Raw genomic sequence first — 23,729 nt, forward strand, 5'->3', positions numbered from 1 at the left:
CTGCAGTTTCAGGAAATCTTGTAGGGCTGCAATTGGAATTAAATTTCTTAGCACATGGAAGGATATATGGGCTCTGCCCATTCCCTACTCATGGTGTGGTTCATCTGTAGGGTTCTGGAGCAGCTCTTTGCAGATAGACAGGGGAGAGACTGCTTCTTTTTTTCATGTATGATTCCAAGAACCTAGTGCATGGTTAGCAAGTAACACCCTAGATAACAATGATTTTAAAAAGTTAAAAAAATTCTATTTTTTTTTAACTAAGACCATTAAGTAAGAATGAACAGGTGCTAAAGTCTGAGTTTGAGCACTGAGTTGCCACGTTGCTTTCAAACAGAAAAGAGTTTAATTCAGCCTTTTCTCTCTGCTTTCAGAGTCCAACAGCCGCCGGGCAGTGAACAGGGGCTACCTGGGTGGCTTGCTGAGACTCTACCAAGACTGGCATCACAATGATGTCTCCAACAACTACATTTACATTCGAAGGGGTCTCCTGCTCTGCCTAAAGTACATCACCAACATCCAGCTGGGCAGGGAGACTTTCCTTGGTTCCAGAGGAATGGAGATTCTCTTCACAAGCGTGCAGGTAACGGTGCTTTTTGCGTTTAAATGAGGTGATTTGGTAGTTAGTGCTGGGTTTTACCTCACAGTGCAGGAAATTCCATACTTATATAAATTCAGGATAGGACATATAGATGAAAAAATGATAATGTTAAGAAGTACTAACTTTTATACAGTTAGTAATTCAGAAAAGCTGAAATGTTTCAGTTTAAAACAAATCTTAATTCCTACGATCCTCAAGGGAGTTCTAGTTCAGGGTTTTATTGCTTTTTTCTCCTTCCCTGTGCATCCTGCTGTCTGCTTGGTCTTCCTCTCCTGAAGAATAATGCAGTATATCTATAGAGGAATTGCTGAAGTGTTTCATGAGATTTTTCCTTTACTGTATCCAGATAATTCCACTCAATCAGCTTATTTAGCCACGCCCTTTATAATAAGAAACATCCATCAACTGATTTGCAGGAGGCTAAATTTTAATCTTGTGAAACATTATTGTGGGTTCAGGAAAGATGCCATAGTCCTGTGGATGGGATCCCTATAAAGTATAGAAAAGGCAGGTACAGAACAGTGGCAGTTTCTTCAGCCTTTCAGCAACATGCTTCCTTAGCCTGCTGTGGAGAAGTGACTTAGGGAAAATCCTTCCGTTGTAGACCTGATTCCACAGAAGTGTTTCAATTATCATTCTTACTGGCCAGTGCATTATCTCATTCTAGGACCATCACAGACACAGAGAAAAACCTGTCCCCTTCTCCTTCAGAAAATCCATTGCCCTGTGATCCAGTGTGTCTACTTCTTCCCTTTTACCATCACTGCCATGAATGATTCTTCTGTGACTGAAAGATATTTCTTACTAACAGTATATAGGAGACTTCTGGAATTTTTTCACTTCACTCTCCTCATGAGGAATTGACCATTCCTTTAGGTGGGATGAGGTGGCCAGAACTAGCAGACCTTCTGAGGGCCTATGGCCTCTGTTAATGAGAAGTCCCTGGTCTGCAGAAACTTTAATAGGGTGGATGGAAACAGCTACTTGAGGGTAGATGTCAGCTCGTTCCCTCTCCAGAGCCTTCTTCAGCCCATGAAGCTTTCTGAGCTAACATCTCCTGATAGCTCAGCCTGGGAGCAACTCCATGGGAAGTGCAAACATTGGGTCACCTTGGGTGAGCAAACAGGAAATGACATACTAAGGCTCCAGTAAACACTGATAATGCTAATCCTTCCAAAGGTTAGAAGTGGAGCGGAAATGACAGCTCCAGGGGCCTCCAGTTTGCTTTATTCTAATGTGCACTGTAAGGGAGACCTTGGACAAGAAATTACCAAGGTTAATAAATTCAAAGCTCAGTATATTCCCTCACTGCTTCTTTGGGATATTGTCAGTCTCCCAGTGTCTCTCCAAGACACCAAGCATTGGAGTGCTTCCTACTCCTGATTGGGAAAGCAATGACTCTTTATGGACAGTATTTTGGTGCCTTTAGGAATTTGCTGGTGATTAACCTTGACCAAACTCTGAGCAGCTAATGAGATTTTAAAGGTGTTAAAAGCTGGCTAGAAAAGTTCTGCTGAAACTTTTTTCTATTGAAATGGAAACAGTTTTGTCAAGATGGGTTTGTTTTAAATTCCAGTGGATATCCTATTTACAAGGATGGTTTTCAATTGAAACCTCTCTGGCTGCCTATTGTCTGGGCTGATGGACAGATGAAATACCTAAGCTTTTAATAGTCCTTAAGCTTATGTCTTTAGAGAAAGAGCCAATAGTTCAAAGACTGTCACCTTACATAGATTAGAAGTGACTGCTACTTTATTTGAGGAGAGTTTAGAGATATTTTAGGGGAATTTAGAGATATTTTATATTCTGCTTTTACCTGGAATGAAAAATAGTTTTAGATAATGAAATCATTTGTGGAAAGGAAATACTTTCTGTTCCCATTGCTTTTTCCTAGCTGCAGTTAGACTTTCCTGACAGTAAAATGGTATATTCACATTAACACTGGCTGGTTTTGTGTGCAGTGATAGAGCTGCCTGCTCTGAGACAAGAAAACAGGTTGGTATCTACTTTAGGAGAGGCTGCTGCATGCAGTGTTATTTTGCTATTTTATCACTTTTCCATCTGATGTCTTAAGCTTGCCTGGTTTATTTTCCTGTACTACTCTAGGATAATATCATCCTATACTCCACTCTCCATTTTCCAGTAGTAGCATCCATTAGGATCACTATCTTTTGTCTTACTGTCATATTGAAACCTCCTTTTTTTTGTATATATCACATATTGTAATATCTGGACTATTGCAGATTCAATGGAGAAAAGATGGAGTGTGGAGACTAAAAGATCTCTTGAATTCAGGGTAGATTTACGTGAGTTTTCTGAGCTAAGGATTCACTCTTCCCTCATTCACATTATCCCACCACAAAATAAGTGGGGTAGCTTACACACAAACAAAGCAGTCTCCTGCCTATTTCTCAGGTGCCAGTAAAAAAGGCTTTTCCAACACAACGATGTAATATTTTTCAGTCACTTGTAAACTGTATTATCTTGGAATCTGAGGGCACTTTGTGAGCACTAATCCAAACAGTCCCACAAATTCCCTGTAAGGTATCTGAAGGCTTGTTTGCACTTGTAAGCTAATTTGCTGTAAAGAAAAATACGACTTTCAAATGGCATCATTGAGTAACTCCATGTGTGGAAATTCATTGACTGGATGTATATGCCTTGTTCTTGACTATTTAAATTCACTTGGCAGTGAATTAAGTTGGCTGTCCCAAGGCAGGCAATTAAACAATCCTGTGTTCACTGTTCTAGTAAAAACAGAACAGTTTTAGTAAACTAAGCTACAGTAAGACTGTTCAAGAATGTTAGCCTGTTCCCACATGGAGACAAACTTTCCTAATCTTTCCTTTAATAACAAGCAAACAAAGGAAACCATGTGAAAGAGTGAATAAATTGAAACAGAAATAGAAACCAGTTCTCCTTGGTGTTTGCTATACCCATAATAAAACTTTCCTTGGAGATGCTTTCAAAATTGTCTTTTCTCTCCCCCTTGTTCCAAACAGCCAAAGATCTAGAAATACATATTAGGATTCTTGTAGTGAGTCTTGTAAGCATGTCAGCTTTAGATGATTTTTTCCTAGCCTCCCTACAGGAATCCCGGTTAATCCCACTGAATCTTATAATGCCGTTCAATCATACATGAGAAAACAGAGTAAAATCTTCTACAACCAAAAAAACCCCAACACAGTCATTTTCCTGTTTCTGATTATAATAAAGTACTTTAGAATCATAGAATCATTTAGATTGGAAAAGACCTTTAAGATGGAATCCAATCATTAACCCAGCACTGCTCAGGGGGGGACCCGTGTGTAACAGGTAGGACAGTTGTAAGAGACCATCCTTAGTGTTGTTCTCCTTTTGTTCCTAGGACTGTTTATCTTGTAAAAATCTGTATCCTATTATAACCACTGCAACTCAGATTCTGAGAAAGTGCTACCCCAAGGAGCATTTGCCTGTGGCGACAGTAAGCAGTTCCTATTCCTTCCCTCTTCCTGGGAATGCCAAGGCTGAACCTCCATGTGAGGAATCTGAAGGTAAATGGCTGAAGGTTGAATTCAATAGGAAGAAAAAGAGCATGACATGAGATTTAAGTGTGGGGTCTGGGGAAGGGAGTCTTGGTATCACAGTCCTGGGGTTTACAGTTAAAATTAATCTGATGGCCTACAGTGTCATTCAATAGAGAATAAACTACTCCCAGGTCTTCTTGAACCTGGGAGAGCTTGTTTATAGAATAAATAAAAGAAGAATAAAAGGAGGGAGAAAAAATAAAAAGAAATTCTTCTATTATCCAAAGAAATAATGGAGCAGAGTGGGCATAGCAAAGGCTGGAAATGCCATTGATCCACAGGAACAGAGTGAGGCATACCTGTGCCTGTGCATGGCTGTTTGGGAGAGGGGGAACTGCCCTGCAGCTTTTTCCTTAAAGAATTGTGGGAATTATTATCCTTTTCACTTTCTAAAATAAAAGCAGGTAGCAGTCATTCTCCATGAGTAGAAGATGTGAGCTCTTGCTGAAAAGTAGAACTCAAGTACAGGCAGGATAGCTACTCCCCAGAAAAGGAGAAACAGCAGGCTCCATGATACACACAAGCAATTTCTGTTGCATTCAGTTTCATGTGGAAGATGCTCAAATACTATAACAATCATAGCAGTAAAACACTCTAATCTAGATAATATAGATTAAGAACATCCTGTAATATCATTGCAGCCAAGCAGAAAATCTCTGTATTGCTTTGTAAAATGAGTTGGATCCATACCATGGGGACATTTGTCATGGTTTTGAAAGGCAGTGTTTGAGTCCAAGGGAACAGAGCTTTAAAAACTGGATGATTTAGTGCCAAATTCAGAGATTAACAAATGAGATTTGTTTTAATCAGGGTTGTGGTGGGTTATAGAGTGTGTGGCACACACAGAAGAGTTTACATGTATTTCTCTGCAGGACATGAGAGGGAGATTAGGTTGAACACCTTTGACTCTACCTCTTTCCTACTCCTGCAGGTGACTATGAAAGTGATGGAGAAGAAGAGGCTGAAAAAGACCTGGATAACGAGGATGGGGAGAGTAAGGAGGAAGTAGGTATATGAGCCATAGTTTCCATAATTATCTACATACTGGAAAGTAAAACTTTTCATCGCCCATTTTGACACTCCGAAAGATTATCTAAGCAGAGAATGTAGATGTGCATGTGGTCCTACATGAACACACTAAATGAATAATAGAAAAATATTTGAAAGAAGACAAGGACAAAGCATTGATTTTCATTAGAGTTCCCCTCCGTTTATTTTATTCGTTGCCATCTTGTTACCCAGGATGGTGTGGATTTGGTGACTTCTCTGTTCCTGCAGAGAGACTGACCAGCAACTATTAGAATCACATACGCAGTCAGGGATAAATGGTGGATCTTTGATTCCTCTAGGTGTATGCCAGAAAAATGAAACTTACTCAGGAAAAATTGATTTATCACCTAGGAAAGACTAACCCTTTCTTTCTTCCCATATCAGATCATATTTGGCCTGTGCACCCACACTAAGGAAAAGGTTAGTTATTTTAAGCCAGAGCTGGGGCATTTGAACCTATATTCCTTCTTTATTTGATGTTCTACACAGACAAATAATACAATGAATTATTCCATACTTCCCTGAATTCTTCCTTAGCATTCTCCCTGCTGTGACCTCACTGGCAAAAAACCCCCTACCAGCTGAGGATGAGAGTGCAAACCTTTTTCTTGTGAAAATACAAACAAGCTCATATGCAAATGTGAAGTACTGAATGCTGCTAATAAGTCTTATCCACCTAAAGTGGCTTGGGAAGGCAAATTAAAGAAATGAAGTTGCATATACAATCTAATTAGATATGATTGAAACTTCTGTGAAAGGGTGTTCTCATTACTACCCTGGCTTTTTCTCCTCAAGTATTAAACTGATGTCACCCAATGAAAAAAGGAAGTTAAAAAAAACCCCCACACATTATCTCAGTGTCCTAACTTGCCCTTGTCTGGCTGTTTTTATCTGAATATTAGAGCTTGTCAAGATGTTCATTAGGAATAAGGTTCATAGTGAATTTATCTCCTTCTTTAATTAGTTATTCATTCAGAAACAGCTCCTATGCTTCTGAACTATTTCATTATTCATAAGGATTTACCAAGTAGATGTAAGCAGTTTTGGGGTTTTTTTTGCCTAAGAGCTTGTTCTGAGTAGGAGTTTTAAATACTGTTTGTCTGGTGTGCTGGTCATATATCTTCCTTGAAAAATCTTGCTAGAGGGAAAGCAAGCATGGAATGGATAATGAACTTTCAGCTTACCTTTCTTTGTGTAAGATCTTTTGTACAATGTTTCCTGGTATTGATGTGGTTTACAAACATTTTCACAGCTACATAACATATCCATGCATACAAGCAATAGCAACCGAACTGAAACTCGGCTTACGCTTCTGGCAGGAGCTGTTCAGACAGTTCTATGAAAATCAAAATCACCACATCAACCCTCTATTCTTTTCAGTCCAAATCTTCAGCAAGTTTGAAGCTATTTATGCATCAGTATGCTGTTAGTGGCAAATCCTTTTAACCTGACCTCATGCTCCTTGCAGCCCTTCATTGCCTTTTGCCCTATGCCCAAACAGCAGCTCAGACTCTGCTTAATGACACAAGTGTGGCTTGGGGTTTGAAATGCCATGGACACCTGTGCATTCAGGCAATTTTACATTTTTCTTTCCATAACAGCTTCAGAAATTAGTCTGATTGTCAGGAGCAAATCACTTCTTTGATGGTATTTGGTGGGACGTACTTAAAGACATGTGGAATTATTTGAACAATGATGTAGTGTAATGCCCTGTCATCAATGCCATGTCTCCATCCTTCCCTCCTGCCCCATCTTGTCCTGTTTTTTGTTTTGTTTTGGTTTTTTTTGTTTTGTTTTTTTTGTTTTGTTTTGGGTTTTGTTTGTTTGTTTTGTTTTGTTTTGTTTTGTTTGGTCTTTGTTTTTTTATTTGTTTGGTTTTGTTTTTTTTTTATGCAATGACTGAATGTTTGACACAATTTGGCCTTGGTTCTCATATCTGATATGGGTGAGGGTGCAAATCAATGCACAGGAACTTTCAACTGTGAAAGTTTCAGATCCTGTTCTTATCCCCAGTTCACTGATGGTTGAGATCATCTTGTGGGGCATTTGTAATTTATCTGCTTTTCTAATTCTGCTTTTGTAGGATTATGATTTGGAGACAGATGTGAATAAATTGAGGTCAAAGCCAGTGCTTGACCGGCCTGAGGAAGATCTTGGACAATATGAAGCAATGTGTCCAGAACTTTCCCATAATTTTCAGGTACAATCATAGTGAGGTTTCCTTTATTTATGAATATTCCAGAATTTTAGAAATACTTGAAAGGGAGTATTGACAAGTGATGACTAGACAAGGCTATTGCAAAAGGAAACCTGTAAGCCTTATAGGACTGGAAAACCAAAGATTATGACTTTTTACTATAGTTTATTGGTGTGAATCGTGAGTGATAAAGGGAATGATGTTTGATGCACATTTGTCTGGGTATAGATTAAGTAAGCACTGTTGAATCAATTGCCACATGAGAAATCTGTCAGATAATTTGTATCCTTGCTGGCAATTTCAACAGCAACATCAAGATCAGAATGAGATGTGGAAAATAAATACTGTCAACTAGTGGTTTGAAGGAAGAGGGGAAAATTGCACTGCCACTGAGTGAAATGAACAGTTCAAATATTTTTTCCTAGTTCAGTCTGGGACAAAAAATGGACTACTGCACTCATTACAAGTCTTGGAATTTAGGAGAGCTGAAAACCCTGATTCAAATATGAGTCTGGAAAAGACCACTGGTTTAATGTATCTCCTGTATACACAATATTGTTACATTGATTGTCACCATAAGTAGCCAAATGGGATTAAATTATACTCTTGTATGAAGGTGGGGTGGAGTTTTGCATGACAGATTGGCTGCCTTTACCCCGCTGTAACATTTGTATTTAAAAAAAATGCCTTGCAAAATATCTTCCCTTCTTTGTTAGAACAATTGGTTTCAGTTGAGTCATTTGCGTGAGTCATCTCTAGTTGGATCCTTTTGGTTTCTCAGGACTTCTGTTGAAACAGCTTTGTGGATAGAGAAATGCTGGCAGGTGGTCCATGCACTGATTTTGTTCTGGTTGTTTTATTGGTTGAGTACTGTTTTGGGGGATGTGTAAATATTTCCTCTTTTCTTCCTTGAAAGGTTTCCTCTGGAAGGAGGCACAATCTGTCTTTAGTTTCTTTTAATTCCTTTTGCTTTTTAAACCTAAAGGAGCTTGAATTGGAGTCTGAGGAAGAGAAGAGCTTGAAGGACAGGACTGAGAGTCTTCCCTCTGCTCCTTCTCATTTCATTCCAAGTGCTACTTCTGCGAAACATCCAAACTGCAGATGGAGAAACCAAAGTGTCACAGAGATGGGACCAGATCCAGATGAACAAGATTTCAAAGTTCCACTGCAGAGCTGGAGAAAGAAGGAGGAATGCAGATGGGATCAGAATGATGAAAAGAGAGTCATTGCAGAAGCAGCCCAGGATACAGACTCCTGTGAAGAGGAAGATGCAGCCAGAGGTCGTGTGCTTGCTTTGCGCCCTCTCCCAAAAGATGCTGCTTGGTACAAAAAACTGTTTTACCCTCACTGTGAGGCCTCAATCAATCCTAGTCCTGGAGGGAGGCTGGAGAGCTCAGACATAGTGAGAAATCTTCTGGAGAAACACCAAGGGGATGTCCTGTTCCACAGCCCTCGCTTCTACACAGCCAGGGCCAAATGTGTTAAGTCCATACCAGGCTACAGAGACTTGGCATTTCCTGATTTTTGGAGTCACCAGCCACCTCCTCACAGCAAGCCCATGCTGGAGCGCAAGCAGGGAGTTCAAAGGTGATTGTGCTTTCATAAAATTACCACACTGAGAGTTCTCCAGCTCAAAGCTGGCTTATGTAGAATCTGACTCTAACATTTCTGAATGTCTTAGGAAGTTATAGAACAAATTTTTGGCTACCCAATGATTTGCCTCAAGGCCAAACAGCAGGGTGACCTTATCTAGGTCTTCCTCCCGAGGAAATGGAATTAGCATCTCCCTGGATTAGGAACAGGATTAGGAATCAGCAAGCCTATTCCCTACCTCTGACATGGACTCCCTCTGTGTCAGTGGGTGAGCTGTGCACTATGTGTTGCTTTCTTTGTCTCATAGATCAAGGTGGAAGTGGCAACTCTGGGGAGAGATATTTATGATTTCTGTGAATCCATACTCACCTACCTAGTATTTCAAATTGTTATTGATTAAACCAGCTATTGATAAATGCATTGATATAGTGATGTTTGTGACAGGACTCAGCTACTCAAAGTTCTGACATACATTTACTAGTGACTTTTCATTAAAGTAACCAGATCAAGACCCAGAGTATGCTGTGAACACAAATGAGAACAAGTCCATTTTAGAGATGAAGAAGACTCTGTGTCCTTTCAGGATACATTTTTACGCTCAATCTTGCTCTTTACCCAGCCACCTTTAGTGCTTGCAACATTGGGTCCCATCTGGCTCTTTGAGGGAAAATCCTTTCTGTCGTCTCAGAAAGGGCCTCTCATTTTATTTAGGTGCTCAGATGAGTGGGAAGCTGTGTTTGGAAACTGTGCTGGGAGAGGAAGCTCTTATAACCACAGTTTTGTTTGTTCCATGTGTGGCTGTGTGCAATGACTTTACATTTCTTTTTAGTGGTATAGGGAATTATTATCAGATAGAAAAGAGGCTGGATTCTATGCTAAACTTTAGAGTTGATCAACACTAATCAAATGGCTTTTGTGAAGAACACTGATTTCTGATCTCTAGAGAGAATGATTCTTTCTGCAGCAAATACAAAAGCTAGAGATCTTATTTAGAGGCAAAATCACTCTACCATCTTCTTGCACTGTTGCTCTAAAAGCTTTGCTTTTATGGCTACAACAACATGTGTAACTGCACAGCTGAAATGGGAGTAATCATGACATACTTCAGGGTATAACATGATTGCTTCAAAGGTCAGGAAGAAAAATCTGGTATTCCACATTTGATCATCTTTAGGGATTAGAGAAACTCCATTTAAATAGTAGAAATCAGCTTGACTTAAAGTCAAGATTCCCTTTGAATCAGACTAGTAGGTTTATAAGTTATGGCAGATATTTCCTCACAGGGCAAGACTGGCCACTTGGGAGGTTGGCCTTGAGTAGGAAGAACTGGGAATAAATCAAAATTGACACAATACTACAGAGAATAGAAATTTTTCAGAATCAGTCACTTAACCCAAAAGGCAAGTCATAATGGGAATAGAGTAGATGCATTCTCGTGGTGGGAAAAGATAAAGTTCACCTGGAATTAGCATATGGAAGAAGTCCTTCCTTATCAATCCTTGAAAAGAATTTCCAAAGACTCTTCATATGACTTCTAGAAGAATCTACTATATTGAGATTTATCAGAGTGTCATTACAATTTACTGCTTTCTTTCTCCTAGGGACAAAGTCCTAGATGATGTTCGCCGCCTAATCCAGCCGGGTGATGTGATCGGCAGAACTGTGTTTGATTTGGATGAGCCCAGGTGGGTAACTACAACTGAGCACTGTAACCAGGGGTACTGTCAGTGCTGGGTGGGGTGGTGAGCTCAGTTCACTTGTACAGCTCTGAGAAAGGTAAAGAAGAAATAACACAGGAGCTAAAGCCTCAGTGGAGAAAATATCCTAAAGGAGTAAGTTCCTTGTGCGTGACCCCATGGAAAGGATTCATTGTGGAAGTCACTGGAGCAGAAAAGTCTCAAAACTTTTAGACAGAGCAAGAGAATCCATACATCAGTGAGACTGTATGGTGTCCCTGGATATGTCTGCATTGCGTGTAATGATTTGGAACAGAGATGGGCAGACTGGTGCTGGAGATTATACAAGTTTCTCTGCAGTCTGAAGCAGCATTTCCCACTGAGTTTCTGCACAGCCAGTGTCACGGGCTGTAGATGTACTCTATTTTATAAGTGTGACACTCACAAAAGTCTTCTGAAAACCACACATCTGGCCTTGGGAACTATTTTAAGTGCTCAGCTATGGTCAGCAATAGTGGTCTTTGAGACATAGCGCAGGGCAGTTGAGAGGGTCCCAAATATGAAGAAGTTGCATTCAGAGGAAGGATGAATGAATTGGAGAACACTCTTTAGATGAAAAAAAGGTAAAGGACAGTTTGAGGTAGGAGAAAGTTGTGAAGTTGTTTAAGATTAATTTACAGATTTCTAAGCTATAGGAGAAGGAAACTATATAGATGAGGGAAGAGTAAATGTGTAGTAATTGTATAAAGCTGCCCTCTGCAATTAATGAATTAATAGGAATAGCCCAGTGGGAAAGTAGTTGGAATAAAGAAAGCAAACACGAACTGTGACAAAAAGGAGTATTGGGAAAAGGAAAGATGTGATTTAGAATTACCAAGCAAGAGTAGAGAGGAAAGGTGCATCAGATAGGAGGATTATGGATTTGCTCACCTCTTGCTCCTACCCAGGGTCCTGCCTATTAAAGAAATTATTAAAGCCTATTATAGCATGCAAAAGGCGCTGGGGAAAGCTTGTCTTTGAAGCAGCCTGCTATAAGTGTCCTTGCTTTGCTTTACAGCAGCTGCTCAAGCCCAGGTGCTCCAGGTTGTCTGACATTCTTCTCCAAGTTTGAATCGGGAAACCTTCGCAAAGCCATCCAAGTGCGTGAGTAAGTACAGCTGGAGCAGATGTGTCCCAGCCTGCCTTCTGCTGCAACCACAGCGTGGAATGGTGGTGTTCTCCTGGGTTTGGAAAGGGCCAGCCAGGGAAACAGGTGACGTGGCACAGAGCTAATCATGCCTTCCAACACCTAAATGTCAGGAAAGCAACAGGAGTAAGAAAACAGAGCTCAAAATGTTTTGACAAGACCAATGCAGTATGAGTATTTAAAGGTGTTTGAGCTTTGTGAGTTTAATGCTGTTCTCTGACGCTCAGAAAATACTAATGAATTAGATTGTATAGCCTGTTGTCAGCATGTTCACTGGCAGACATGGGGTGTTTATGGTCACTGTTTTTTCTATGTTTTTTGATAGGTTTGAGTATGACTTAATTATGAATGCAGATGTTAACAGCAACCAGCATCACCAGTGGTTCTACTTCGAAGTCCGTGACATGAAGTTAGCAGTTCCCTATCGCTTCAACATTATCAACTGTGAGAAGTTCAATAGCCAGTTTAATTATGGTATGAGTCCTTGGGGAATTGGGGTGGCCTTCTGTTCACAAGAATATCTTTTTAATGCCAGAAAGGTTTTAAACTTTCCATGTCTATAAGTATAGGGAGACTGTAAGTTTAATCTTGTCTGCCCTGAAATACACTGAAAGAGTCACTTCAGATTTGTCAAAGTACTTTTGTCTATCCTCAGGAGGACTGGGGAATAAACTGAATATTGAGACCTGGGAGAGGATCTGTGGGGGAAAAAAATTGTCACTGTTGTGTTTATAGATCAGGGAAAAATGGCACTAGAGCTGAGAGAGGTGTGGGGAAAAAAAGACAATCTGTTGGAACTGAATGAACAGCATAGGATTGGAAAGTACTTCTAAGATGTAAGTAAATGTGATAATCCTCAAACAAATATTCATGTTTCTTTGGGTTTATCCAGCAAGACATCTATGACTTCAGACCTACTAAAACTTCTGTTGATATTAATAATGATAAGAAATTCTGTTCCTTGCTGTCTTTAAGGTCCTGTCACAGTCCGTGGTTCAGGAGGATGGCAGCATTGCTCAGAAATAGGCAGGGCAAATACCAGCTTTCAATACTGATTTTAGAAGAGAAGTTATTTCTTCTGCATGGAGACTGGATTGAATTGTTAGCTGGCATGGGTTGGGTTTTTTTTTTATTTGTTTCCATGGAACTCTGTTAATTTACACCAGCTCAAGACCTGACTCAGAATGTTTAATAAGTCCATAATATCAGACTTTGCATTCCTCTGAAGCCCTGTGGCTACAGCCTTTAGCATCACCAGGACAACTCTCTCAAGATCAATGTACCTAAAACAAATAGCATTAGGAGCTGGAATCACTTGTCACTTGTATGTATGAAACTGGCTGAATGAGTGACATGACGAATTATAAGGCATTTGCTCTTTAACCCTAAGGGCTGAGGTTCAAATATTCATATAAATCCCAACTGAAAATTATTTATTTTTGTCATCTTATACTACTTCCCTGAATTACCAAACAATTCAGAGTGGTGTGTCTGGTAGGAGCCTAAACATGAAGTATGTTATGTCCTACTGTAGACCTGAGTACAACCCCTGATGCAGCCACCGGTGCCTTCACAGCCAGAGATTCAGGCTATTATTGATGGAAGGTTGTTTGTTATCTGCTAGTTTGGCTGTTGTCAACATTTGTAGTCTCATTTTGTGTACCTGAAATTTACATGACTCACATGTTCAAGCATGCAGTGAAAAATATATTTGGAAGAGAAATGTGAAAATACCATCTGGAGTAAGGAGGGAGGCTAAGCCCTGTCTCACTTTTGGATGGCTTGTACATGGGATTGGCTATCAAACAAATCTTCTGTGGGTTACTTCTGCTGCTCTGAGCAGGCAGTGAAGCTCCAGCTTTTCTGGCTTGGCTGAGTGAGACTCACTACCCCTTCCAGCACATGCATAACATTTACACAGACCATTGCTGTTTATTTGCCACATTCCCTCTGCACTTTTCCTGGGCTTATGCCCACACTATATTACTAAAAGCCTCCAGTTGCGATGTAGTGGCAAAGTGCCCTGGGTGGCAACTCCTGGTTACTTGTCTGGTTTGATTTTTCCCTTTTTCTCTTGGTTAGATGGCACTGTGTGACTTTCAAACCAGCGAAAAGAATACTTAGTGAAATAGTTGTGGCCAGGAGCAGAGCAAGTCAGGAAGTGCAGCCTCCACCTCTCTCCTCCCCTCTTTTTCACTGACTTACTTTACCACGGGAAATAATGGGATTTCATCTGAAGCCTGATTTCAGTTTGTTTTCTAAAATTGAACATTTCCATAGGGAAATTGGGAAGGAAAAACTGATTTATTTTACTTTTTTTAATTAAAATGAGATGGTAGACTAGTATCAACCACTGCTCTGAGGTAGTTTCCAGTTTGTCTCCTTTGGACACAGAGAGAAGGGCAGGAGATGGCATTTGGGATGTTGAGAGCCCTGAATACCCTGAGCCCCACATCTCTTGTCTGATAAACTGGGCATCTGGACAGGTCTGTGACTCCCAAAACTTGCTGTGGCCCATGTCCTGGAACCAAACACAGTTGTTTCTTGTATGTGACTTAGGGCACTGATTCAGGAAACGGCAATATAGAGGTTACTCCTGGGTGCAGGTGAGTTAGTGCCACCCCACAGCACAGCCAAATAAGATCTGGAAAGGCATTGCTGCTGATACACTTCCTGGCTCTGAAAGTGTTGGAGAATTTAACACAGAAACCCAAAGGAAGAAGAGAACTGAATAGCTGCTTATGGAAATATGTCATCAGTATTAATGATTTTCAAGCATCACCTCCTCCCAGCACAAGAACAGCCAAGAGAAGGCTCAGGGGGCAACTTATCAACATGCAAAAATACTTGAAAGGGCATTTTTCTCTTTCTTAAATACTCTTTCACAGAAGTGCTGCCAGCAACCATTGGTGGGCTCAGCTGTGGCTGTGCTGGGTCCACTGGAGCTGGCTGGCAGCAGCCATCCCTGCAGCCCCCAGCCCCTCACCAGGGGCACGCTGTGCAGAGAGCTTTGCTGTGAGGGCAGCATCCTCACCGTGCCTGTGAAAGAGCAGGCAGGTGTGTACAGCAAAGGAATTTGATTCAAAAAACTCCCTGCAGATGGGCTGGCTTCATGGAGCTGTGAGTAATGTGTACACAGCTCAGATCAGAGACAGCCTGGTACCTTGGGGCACAAAATTTTGGAGGTCAGGAAGGAGTCATCCTCTGGGATAATATGGTACAAAGATGGATGCTATTGTTATCAGCATTTATGACACATAGAGGTTATTGAGGTCTAATAGTAAGTTTAAACCCTTCTAGTTTTGCTTGCTGTTTTCTGAAGGTAGGGTATTGGATGCACCACTGATCTCTAATGCTGTGGTAGGATTAAGAGTTCAATACTAGTGCAGCCAAGCACAAAATATTCCACTAACCAAATTAAGGATCTTGTTGATGCCTTGATTCCTATTCTTTCCTTTCCTCTGTTTTTAAACAGAATGAAGTCCTCCTTTGCGGACAGTAGGATAATTTATTTTTTAATAAACTCCATCGAGCTCATTTCTTCTGGAGGTGCTTTTTGTACAGACATAGCTATATCAGAACAAAGCACAGGGCTTTGGGAATGTATTTACTTTGCATAAACTATCTGCAGAGAAAGCACTGGCAAAATATTGTTGCTTCTTGTTTAGCCTTTCCCTTCCCACTTCTGTCTTTTCCAGCCAGGGAAGTCACATCAATTGAAAATATCTTGTTTTATTTAGGTATGCAGCCGGTCATGTACTCAGTGAAGGAAGCTGTCCAGGGCAGGCCTCGCTGGATTCGGGCAGGCCATGATATCTGCTACTACAAGTAAGTGTGATTTTGGTGAATAATCTGTGCCTTCCTTCCTCCACTGTTTCCCTTCTGTTAACTGTATTGATCTCATGAATCTCTCACCACCACTATTCCTTCTTCCAAATGTCTCTAAATTGGTGCTGGGTCCACCTTCAGAAAACAGCTCCCAGTGAGATCTCAATATTAGATGCCAGGGGAGAAACAGGGCATGTGCAGAATTCACTTCCCTAGGAGGAAGGACGTGGAAAGGGAATGGGAAGTGCTCAAACCTTGCTGGTGCAGCCAGGAATAGAAGGAAGCTTAACCCACTAAAGTAGTGAAGTTGGCTTTTCCCCCTGTCCATGAAAGAATGAGCTGTATGGGATCATTGTTTTTCTGTTGCACACACTGACTTTTGTAAGAGATGTAGGAGCTGAGAAGGTAAAGAAGGGGTTAGATATACACAGGGTTGTGTGGGAAGGGGTGTATATGTACATGCACTATATACACCTATATAATTATATATAAAGAAATAGCCATATGCAAATTCATATTTGTGAATTTATACCTTAGTATCTTCATGACCTTCCCTTCTGCTCCAATCATCCTAGAAGGCAAATTGATCTGTGGACCATTCTAATTGGCACCATATAGACCCTGTCCTGACAGCAGAAACAGTAGGGATTAGTCTTACTATCCTATGGGAAGTTTTGTCTTTCTGCTGGGGTGAGGCAACAGTGGTGTAAAGGAGGCCTCACAAGCTCAGTGCTGATATTTATGCAAGTTCCCTGTTTCAGGCTGTTTTTGCAGTGTGCCAGAGCCTTAGAAGAAAAATACTCAATCAGTCTCATCTTTAACTTGTGTCTGAGCTGGAGCTTGACTCATGTGAGACATTCCCGCTCAGGTTTCTCATTTTCATGCAGAAAACTGATCCCTGATTCATCCTGCTTATTACAGTCAAAGGAGACAAGCTTCGTGTTTCAGTAGGTTGAATGCATTCCGTTTTATTTTCTCAAGGCTTCCAAAATGTTATCCACTATGCTATTTATTTTAAAAATGATGATTAAAAGGGTTTTCAGGACTAGCTTAATTGGTATGTTTTGGATTAGAATGTATGTGCAGAGTTGAAGGCTGGGGGAAAGAATAGAACAAGTAGGAAAATTACAGGTATGAGTAAATGTATTTGGTTGAATGCCTGTGAGTGGGATGTCTGGGAATGATGTAGCCTGGGGTGGTGTAAGCGGGAAGACCTGCAATGGAAAAAAGAGGTTGTATGTTGAGGATGAACAGTTAGGGCATTATGGGTGAAGTTCACATACTGTGTAATCAAACACTGCAACTTTTGATGTTAATTAATTATTTTATCCTTGCCGTACCTGTCATGACCTGAAAGCTGGGTCTGAGAATGCCTGAGTGACACGTTTTCCCTTTCTTTCTTTTGTTCTTCTAATTATTTTTTTTTCTACCATGATTCCTATTCACCAGTTTGCATCACTAGTTTCTCAGTCTCTCAGGATGCTGTAAGTGCTGCATTAGGTTCTACATAAACAAGCCAAAAGTCTGATTCTTGCCACTAATACCTTGCAGTTGAAGCTCAGAGTTTGGGCTACCTGGTGACTGAAGACAGGGAAATACGAGAAAACAGAAAGGTGTTAACAGAATTAATGATCATAAATGTCTGGCATGGTAAATGGGGCTCAGGAAAAAGCTGAACTTTTCTGATGTTCTAAATGGTACTCCTTTCTTCATTAATTCTTGTGGTGAGGCTGATTTTGGAAACTGTTGTGAAACAATGGGATTTCTCTTTGTTAGAAATGGTATTTGTGCTATGTTCAGAGGTGACTGTGTTCACAAGTGGGTTTGATGAGACAATAAACCCAAACAAAGACAGTGGGCTGCCTTCCAGAAGTAGCAGAGCCTCAAACTTGTGTTGACACCAAAAAATTCCAAGTTGTCCCAATCTCTGTGGTAATTTTTTCTTTCTGGTGTTTTTTGGGTTTTTTTTTTTTTTTTTTGGTGGTGGGGGGAGCTGAAGGCTCAGGTTATCCTCTCTCAACCTGGAATCTGTCTACAGCAATTTGAGTAGCTGTTTTATTTTGTTTCAGGTATTCTTCACTAATTTTTCTTCAGCTAATCTTAAACTTTTCTACCTCAAGAACTAATGTAGTGTGGTGCATTGGCTTCCCTTTACATGCCTGTAATCTCTGGCTTCTCTGAGTATGAGCTTCTGGTTGTGCAGACTTTACACACTGAATACCCAAGCAGTGGCTTCCCATGTCACGAACAAGGCAGCTATTGTGCAGTGATTAAACAGCAGCTGACTTCCAAGATTAAACCATGATTGTACAATTAAGCCTGTAATTAGATTCTTGTTCTGAATATATGAGAGAATAATTTTATTGATTTGGAATATTCTGTGTCTTCTAGCTGTGCATTAAATTATATGTCAACATAATCATCTAGGATAACTATACTTCTGTTGTCTCTCATAATTGTTTGTCCAAGTTTTCACATATTTTTGTATATACAAGAATGTGCATATACACATATATAGGCACTTTCACTTCTACTGAAACTCTAACTTTTTTTCCAGTGATTATAAAAGAGATTCCCTGTCATGAGAAGTTATATGGGGGAGGGAATGTGAAGATAGTGTGTTTGGGGTTTCTCAGATGAGGAAGAAATGGGATTGCTATAGAGATATCATGCTGACAGAGTTTTGGGGAACAAGCTCATTTCATTTCCATTCTCCCTGTTCACAGATATCCTGGAGTCAGAGTGCACATTTCAACGGGAACCTCATCTAATTACTTTTACCAGGAGTTATTCATAAACCAGGAGTTATTCATAAATATGGGAAAAGAGTGATATACTTACAAAAATAGAGAGGAACTCAAAGATGCCCTTAATTGCTTTTGCAGAAGGGCCTTTACTGAGAGACACCTCTGAGTTGAAGGACAATGGGAGGAAAGGCTCATTGGTGAGATGTCTGGGTGAAGCAGGTTGGCTTCTCTTTGGCATTCATCTTCCCTGAAGATGGGATAGTTCACTCACAAAAATGAATGTTGTGGCACAGCTGTGTCATCGTGTACCTTTCTCATATGTCTCACAAGAGTTTTTATGTTATGGAGAATATTAGCAGAGCTCTTGTCAAAAAGAAGCTGAGTGACACTTCTGCTCTATTTTATTGCCTCTCTGTGAAGTGACAGGATACACCCATGGTAAACAGTTGCAGTTATTATAAGATCATCTAATTCTCTTGCTGTCTTGGCAGCTTTTATGCACTGAATAATATTCCTTTCTGGCAAAGTATTTAAGGAACAATGGCAGCTGAATGCTGAATTGGTGACAATGTGCTTGTGCCTTTGGTTTCATGGCTCATTCTAAGCATATTATCTAACTTCCAGCTTTTTCAGACAATAGTCAGTTCATGGATGGTAATGAGGTACATGGAGTGTTTTGTTCTCACTTCACCACTAAAAACTTGGCTGTTTAGTGATCATAATGGTGTCAGAACTAGGTCTTCTCTTTTCAGCATCTTTATAATCACATTAGATGAAATAATCATCGTAACATTAGCAGGTCACCTCTCAGCTCTAATGAGATCTGTGAGATGGCTGAGACACCAGTCTCATTTTGAGAGCACCTGGTCTTTGCAATGTGATTGAACACCTTACAGCAAGATGGCTGTGGGAATATTATAATTCCACTGGGATTCTGCCTGAACTCTTGACAACAAAAATGCCTCAACATGGATTTGGCCCCTGAAAAGGAACTTGTGCTGTGCATTTTCCAGTTTCCAGTGTGGCAGATCCCAAAATAACAGCTGTACCCAGTGAATTGTAAAATACTGCTTTTTATTGTATGAACGAGGGTATTACTAAGGCCTATTGCACTTAATAGCCACACTTAGAGATGTAAGGAGGTCAGGAGACGTAAAATGGGGACACCAAACTCCAGGTGGGAAGTATTTTGTACCAAGGGAATGCATCAGCAGGTTAGAAGTGATAAACATTTTCAAAGCAGTTTGTTTTGAAATGACCCAGAAAGATAGAATATTGATACTTTCTTTGGCCATTTTAGTCTAGGCCAATAAATGCTGTATTTCATCACCTAACAGTGCTTTTTACCATGCTGCAGATTGGAAGTCTAAAGAAGAGATGGCCAAGAGATACTGTTCCTGAATAGTTTGGTGCTTTTGAATTTCTCAGCTACAATTCAGCTCCTTTACTGCCTGCATCTTTGTCCAAGTTGCTTCATCTGTCTGTCTCTGTTTTCCCATCTGTAAAGGGTGGAAAATTAGAGTCACTTATCTGCCACCCAAAGAATGGAAATAGATAAATGGGAAGCACATTTTAATTAGATAATGTTTGCAAAGATCTTTTAAGCACAAAAAATTATTGTGCAGAGTAAGTGATAAGTAGCATTATAATTATTATTAATTAACTTTTCATCACAGCTATGCTGGAAACATACTACCTGTACATTTTTTCTGAAGAAGAACAGCAAGCAAAGTGATTTCACTATTACAAAGTGACTGAAAGGCACAGTAGATACAGCTTGCATGCCCATTGAGAAAACCACACTTTGGTCTTAATTTTTCTTTCCAATAATCAGTGTGTCTAGCTTCTAGAGAGCATGAGAGACTTCCAATGTTTTTTTTTGAAAGAGAAGACAAATAAGGTAGTGGGAAGCAGATGTTGCCAGGGTCTTTTTTCCTTCCCTTTTCCTTGCTTTTTGCTTTAGGCTCCATGCTAATATTATAGGGTGTTGTGATGAAAAAGTGGTGAGGAGCCAAAAAATCCCATTAATCCAGTGGAGGAAAAAGGAAGCAGTAGAACCATTTTGACTTGATAGCAGTAGGAGGAGAGGGAGGCAAAGAGGAGAAATGCTATTTTTTTGGTGTTTCTTTTAAAAATATTCAGAGCTACTGCTTTGTATAATGGATTGTGAGGAGACCAGATTACATGCAGTAAACGTACCATGATCATTTACACTGCTTACACAGGGAGTTTTTTCTTCTTAATGCATGAGTGAAGAATGTTGAAGCCTCCCAAAGCTACCAATAAACTTCCTGTTGCTGCCAGATAGTTTGCTATAGACTGAAGCAGGTGTCAAGAAGTGATTCAAAAGCCTGGAGATGTTGTTTCTGGGTGGGTATTAAGGTGGAACAGCAGAGACACTCAGAGCAAGAATGAAATGTACTGCTAAGCAGTGCTGTGAGAATTCTGTGCATCAGTACCCACGTGATTGTGTGATCTGAGTGGTCAGGAGTAAGGACCATTGACTATCAGTGTAGCATCAAGGTCAGGGGTGTCTGGTGCTGCAAAGCCTCAGGGTTAAGTGGCCATTTTAGGCAGGAGAGACACTTTTGGCTTCAGAATTACAGAATATAGAGGGAGAAGCCTTTACTGGAGCATCACATGTGGGAATAATGTGTATGTAAGACATTTAGGCAGTATCTGCCTGCAAAGACCTGCTTCCTCCCAGTGTGAATTTGGAGGTGAGGACTTGGAAGAACTCAGCACTTTGTGACAGTTCTTTATGAATAAGGTCATCTAATCTTCCAAGTGGCACTGAGTATAATAGAAGCTATGGAGATGAGCACTTTCCTTCTGCACTATGCAAGAAACAGTTCTTAATTATCCTTCATTGTCAAAATTAACAGGAACTATATTAAATGTCATTGTTCTGACTTTAAAGAAAGACTAGACTCTAACCCTTGATCCACCAAAATACACATATAATACCTAAGTAGATGTTTCTATATTTGTGGGTTCATTTTTTTCCCCTCTGAGTCTCTGTCCAATATTAAGGTGGTTTATTTGCAAAGGAAATGTTGGGGTTAAGAGTTCAGCTGAGAATAAAATCATAGGCCTTTTAGTTTGCCACTGTGACTCAGTGTTTCTGCACTATCTATTGATCCAGTCTGTATCACTCACCCCACATGTTCCTGACTGTTGAATTCAGGTGAAAACCCAGCAGCATTGTATTGTGTCTCTCTTATGAAAAAGAGCTGATTATTTTGGAGAATTTGACAAGAATAATTATCTTTTCTCTCCTCCCCTTTGAATAAAAATGAAGGACAGCAAAATAAACTAGTATTGTAAAATTCAGGAGCTGAAATTGCATCTTTTGGTTGCCTCTTCTATTTTGCATTTTAATGCAACATTGATGATAACATTTGTCAAAGAAACCTCACAGTCCTTTGGAATCAGAAGGTTCAGCAACAGCATAATTGGTGCAATGTGGGAAAAATATTGTTTGAAATGTACTTATGGATGCAATTTGCTGTGAGGCTTCTCCCTAAAGTACATGATTTGTCTCTTCTTCTCTGCTGAAAGAAAACTTTCCTCCTCAACCTGAAGTCATCTCTTCATCAGAGTAAGTTTCCTGCAAGAGATCTGGTCCTGAATGTAGACTGAGAAGCTCACTGTAAGATTTTTTAGTTTTATTGAAGGCACTGTCAAGGACCTGTGCACCCTGTTAGACCTTGATGATGCTGACCAGCCCCTCCCAGAGCTCTGTTGTATTGAGGCTCCAGCTGTCACTGCTGCATCCCTGCTCTGCTATCAGTCCTGATGACCCAGACCCTGACACTTGGACCAACCTTCTGGCTTGACTCAGACCTGCCTCACTACCACAAACTTGTCTGATGATCTAGATGTGTTGGTTGAACCAGTAGTTGAACCCGTCTGTCCCCAGGCATGCCCTGCTCAGGTGCTGTGGGAGCTGACCCTGCCTGGTGAGCTCTTCTGGCTTCCACATCAAGCTCAGTTCCTCACAGGGAGCAATTGTTCCTCACTGCTCCCTGAGAGGGAGAGGCTGAAGTCTTCAAAAAGGAGGGATCCGAAATAGAGGATTGTTTGGGTAGCTCACAACCTGCAAATCTTTATAAGGTCATTTCTCCTTCATGCTCAGTCTCTACCCAAACCTGCTCTCCTCCTCTTCCTTCTCAACAAAGAGCCTTTGATGGTATCTGGAATATTTTTATGTATGTCCTGTTTATTATTTATTTTTGTGCCTGAAATATCACTTTTCTTTCTGTAGTGGAACTGAATAGTTGGTTTGGTAGGATATTCATATTTTCTAAATCTCCAGGCTTTTCACAGAATATTTTCACATGGCATTGTTCAGAGCTGTGAATAGGAACCTGCATCTCTAAGCAAGATAATTTGGATATCTGAAGAAATATGGCAGTGTTAGCTGAATGCATTAGTTTAAATATGTCTGGATTGTGCTATATGAGCTAGTATTAGCTGGCTGCTTCTTTATTTGCATTTTCCCAAAATGAAGCAAACTGTTATTTCCCTGCGAGAGTGCTCCCATCCATCAGCAGCATGTGACTGGCAGTGCTCTGTACTGCCACATGCAGTTCTGCCTCTTCACTCCCTGTGGGTCTTCGTGTCCTGTTGTGAATCCCAGGACACCCTGAACCTGGGGTACCACCTTGATTTGTGGTAGTCACCATGGTGACCCTGTTTGGATCTCTGTCCAGTGGAGTTGTGGTTTCTCCAACCTTCCTTCTTTCATACAGGCTGCAGGTGCATTGCTGGGTCACTGGGTATTGTTTGGTAGTGTGTTATATTTTTGTACCTGCTCATTACTGGGATTGGATTTATTGTACTTATATGGAGCCTCTGTACAATGACTGGTTAAGTTTGGAGCCCCTCCTACAGCATGAGATGAAAGCTCATTCAGAGTGGATGCTTCTCTGAATGCTTAGTTCTCTTGTGGCTTCTCCAAATGTGCATCTAGAAGTGCAAAATATTTACTTTCCTCCTCTTTCTTTTCTTCCAGAAACCACTACCACTGCAGGGCAACTGCAGGAGGAGGCATGAGAGGAAAGTTCTATTACACACTCACCTTCAGCATCAAGTTCCCGCATAAAGATGACGTCTGTTACCTGGCCTACCATTACCCCTATACCTACTCCACAATGATGGTAATACTGACATGTCCACCTAGATAAGATAATGGTCCTGACAGGTTGGAGCTGCTTGGGTATGTGTAGATTTCGAGATGAGATAGAGGAGTGTTTTCACACTTCTTCATCTCTGCAGGTGTTCAA

At 40.5% G+C, this 23,729-nt stretch overlaps 1 protein-coding gene across 1 annotated transcript in view; it reads left to right on the plus strand.

Annotated features, from left to right (window-relative positions):
- Positions 1-23,729, plus strand: part of AGBL1 (ATP/GTP binding protein like 1) — a 267,905-nt gene that overhangs the window by 53,788 nt on the left and 190,388 nt on the right. The window contains exons 7-16 of the mRNA XM_029958844.1: positions 372-580; positions 3,966-4,131; positions 5,096-5,169; positions 7,298-7,414; positions 8,397-8,998; positions 10,606-10,689; positions 11,738-11,827; positions 12,192-12,340; positions 15,607-15,694; positions 23,459-23,603. Coding sequence (XP_029814704.1) covers positions 372-580; positions 3,966-4,131; positions 5,096-5,169; positions 7,298-7,414; positions 8,397-8,998; positions 10,606-10,689; positions 11,738-11,827; positions 12,192-12,340; positions 15,607-15,694; positions 23,459-23,603 — 1,724 coding nt within the window. The remainder of the gene's footprint in view (positions 1-371; positions 581-3,965; positions 4,132-5,095; positions 5,170-7,297; positions 7,415-8,396; positions 8,999-10,605; positions 10,690-11,737; positions 11,828-12,191; positions 12,341-15,606; positions 15,695-23,458; positions 23,604-23,729) is intronic.

The sequence above is a fragment of the Manacus vitellinus genome, unplaced genomic scaffold (assembly GCF_001715985.3).
Source record: "Manacus vitellinus isolate BGI_N305 unplaced genomic scaffold, ASM171598v3 scaffold_16_pilon, whole genome shotgun sequence".
Lineage (NCBI taxonomy): Eukaryota > Metazoa > Chordata > Aves > Passeriformes > Pipridae > Manacus > Manacus vitellinus.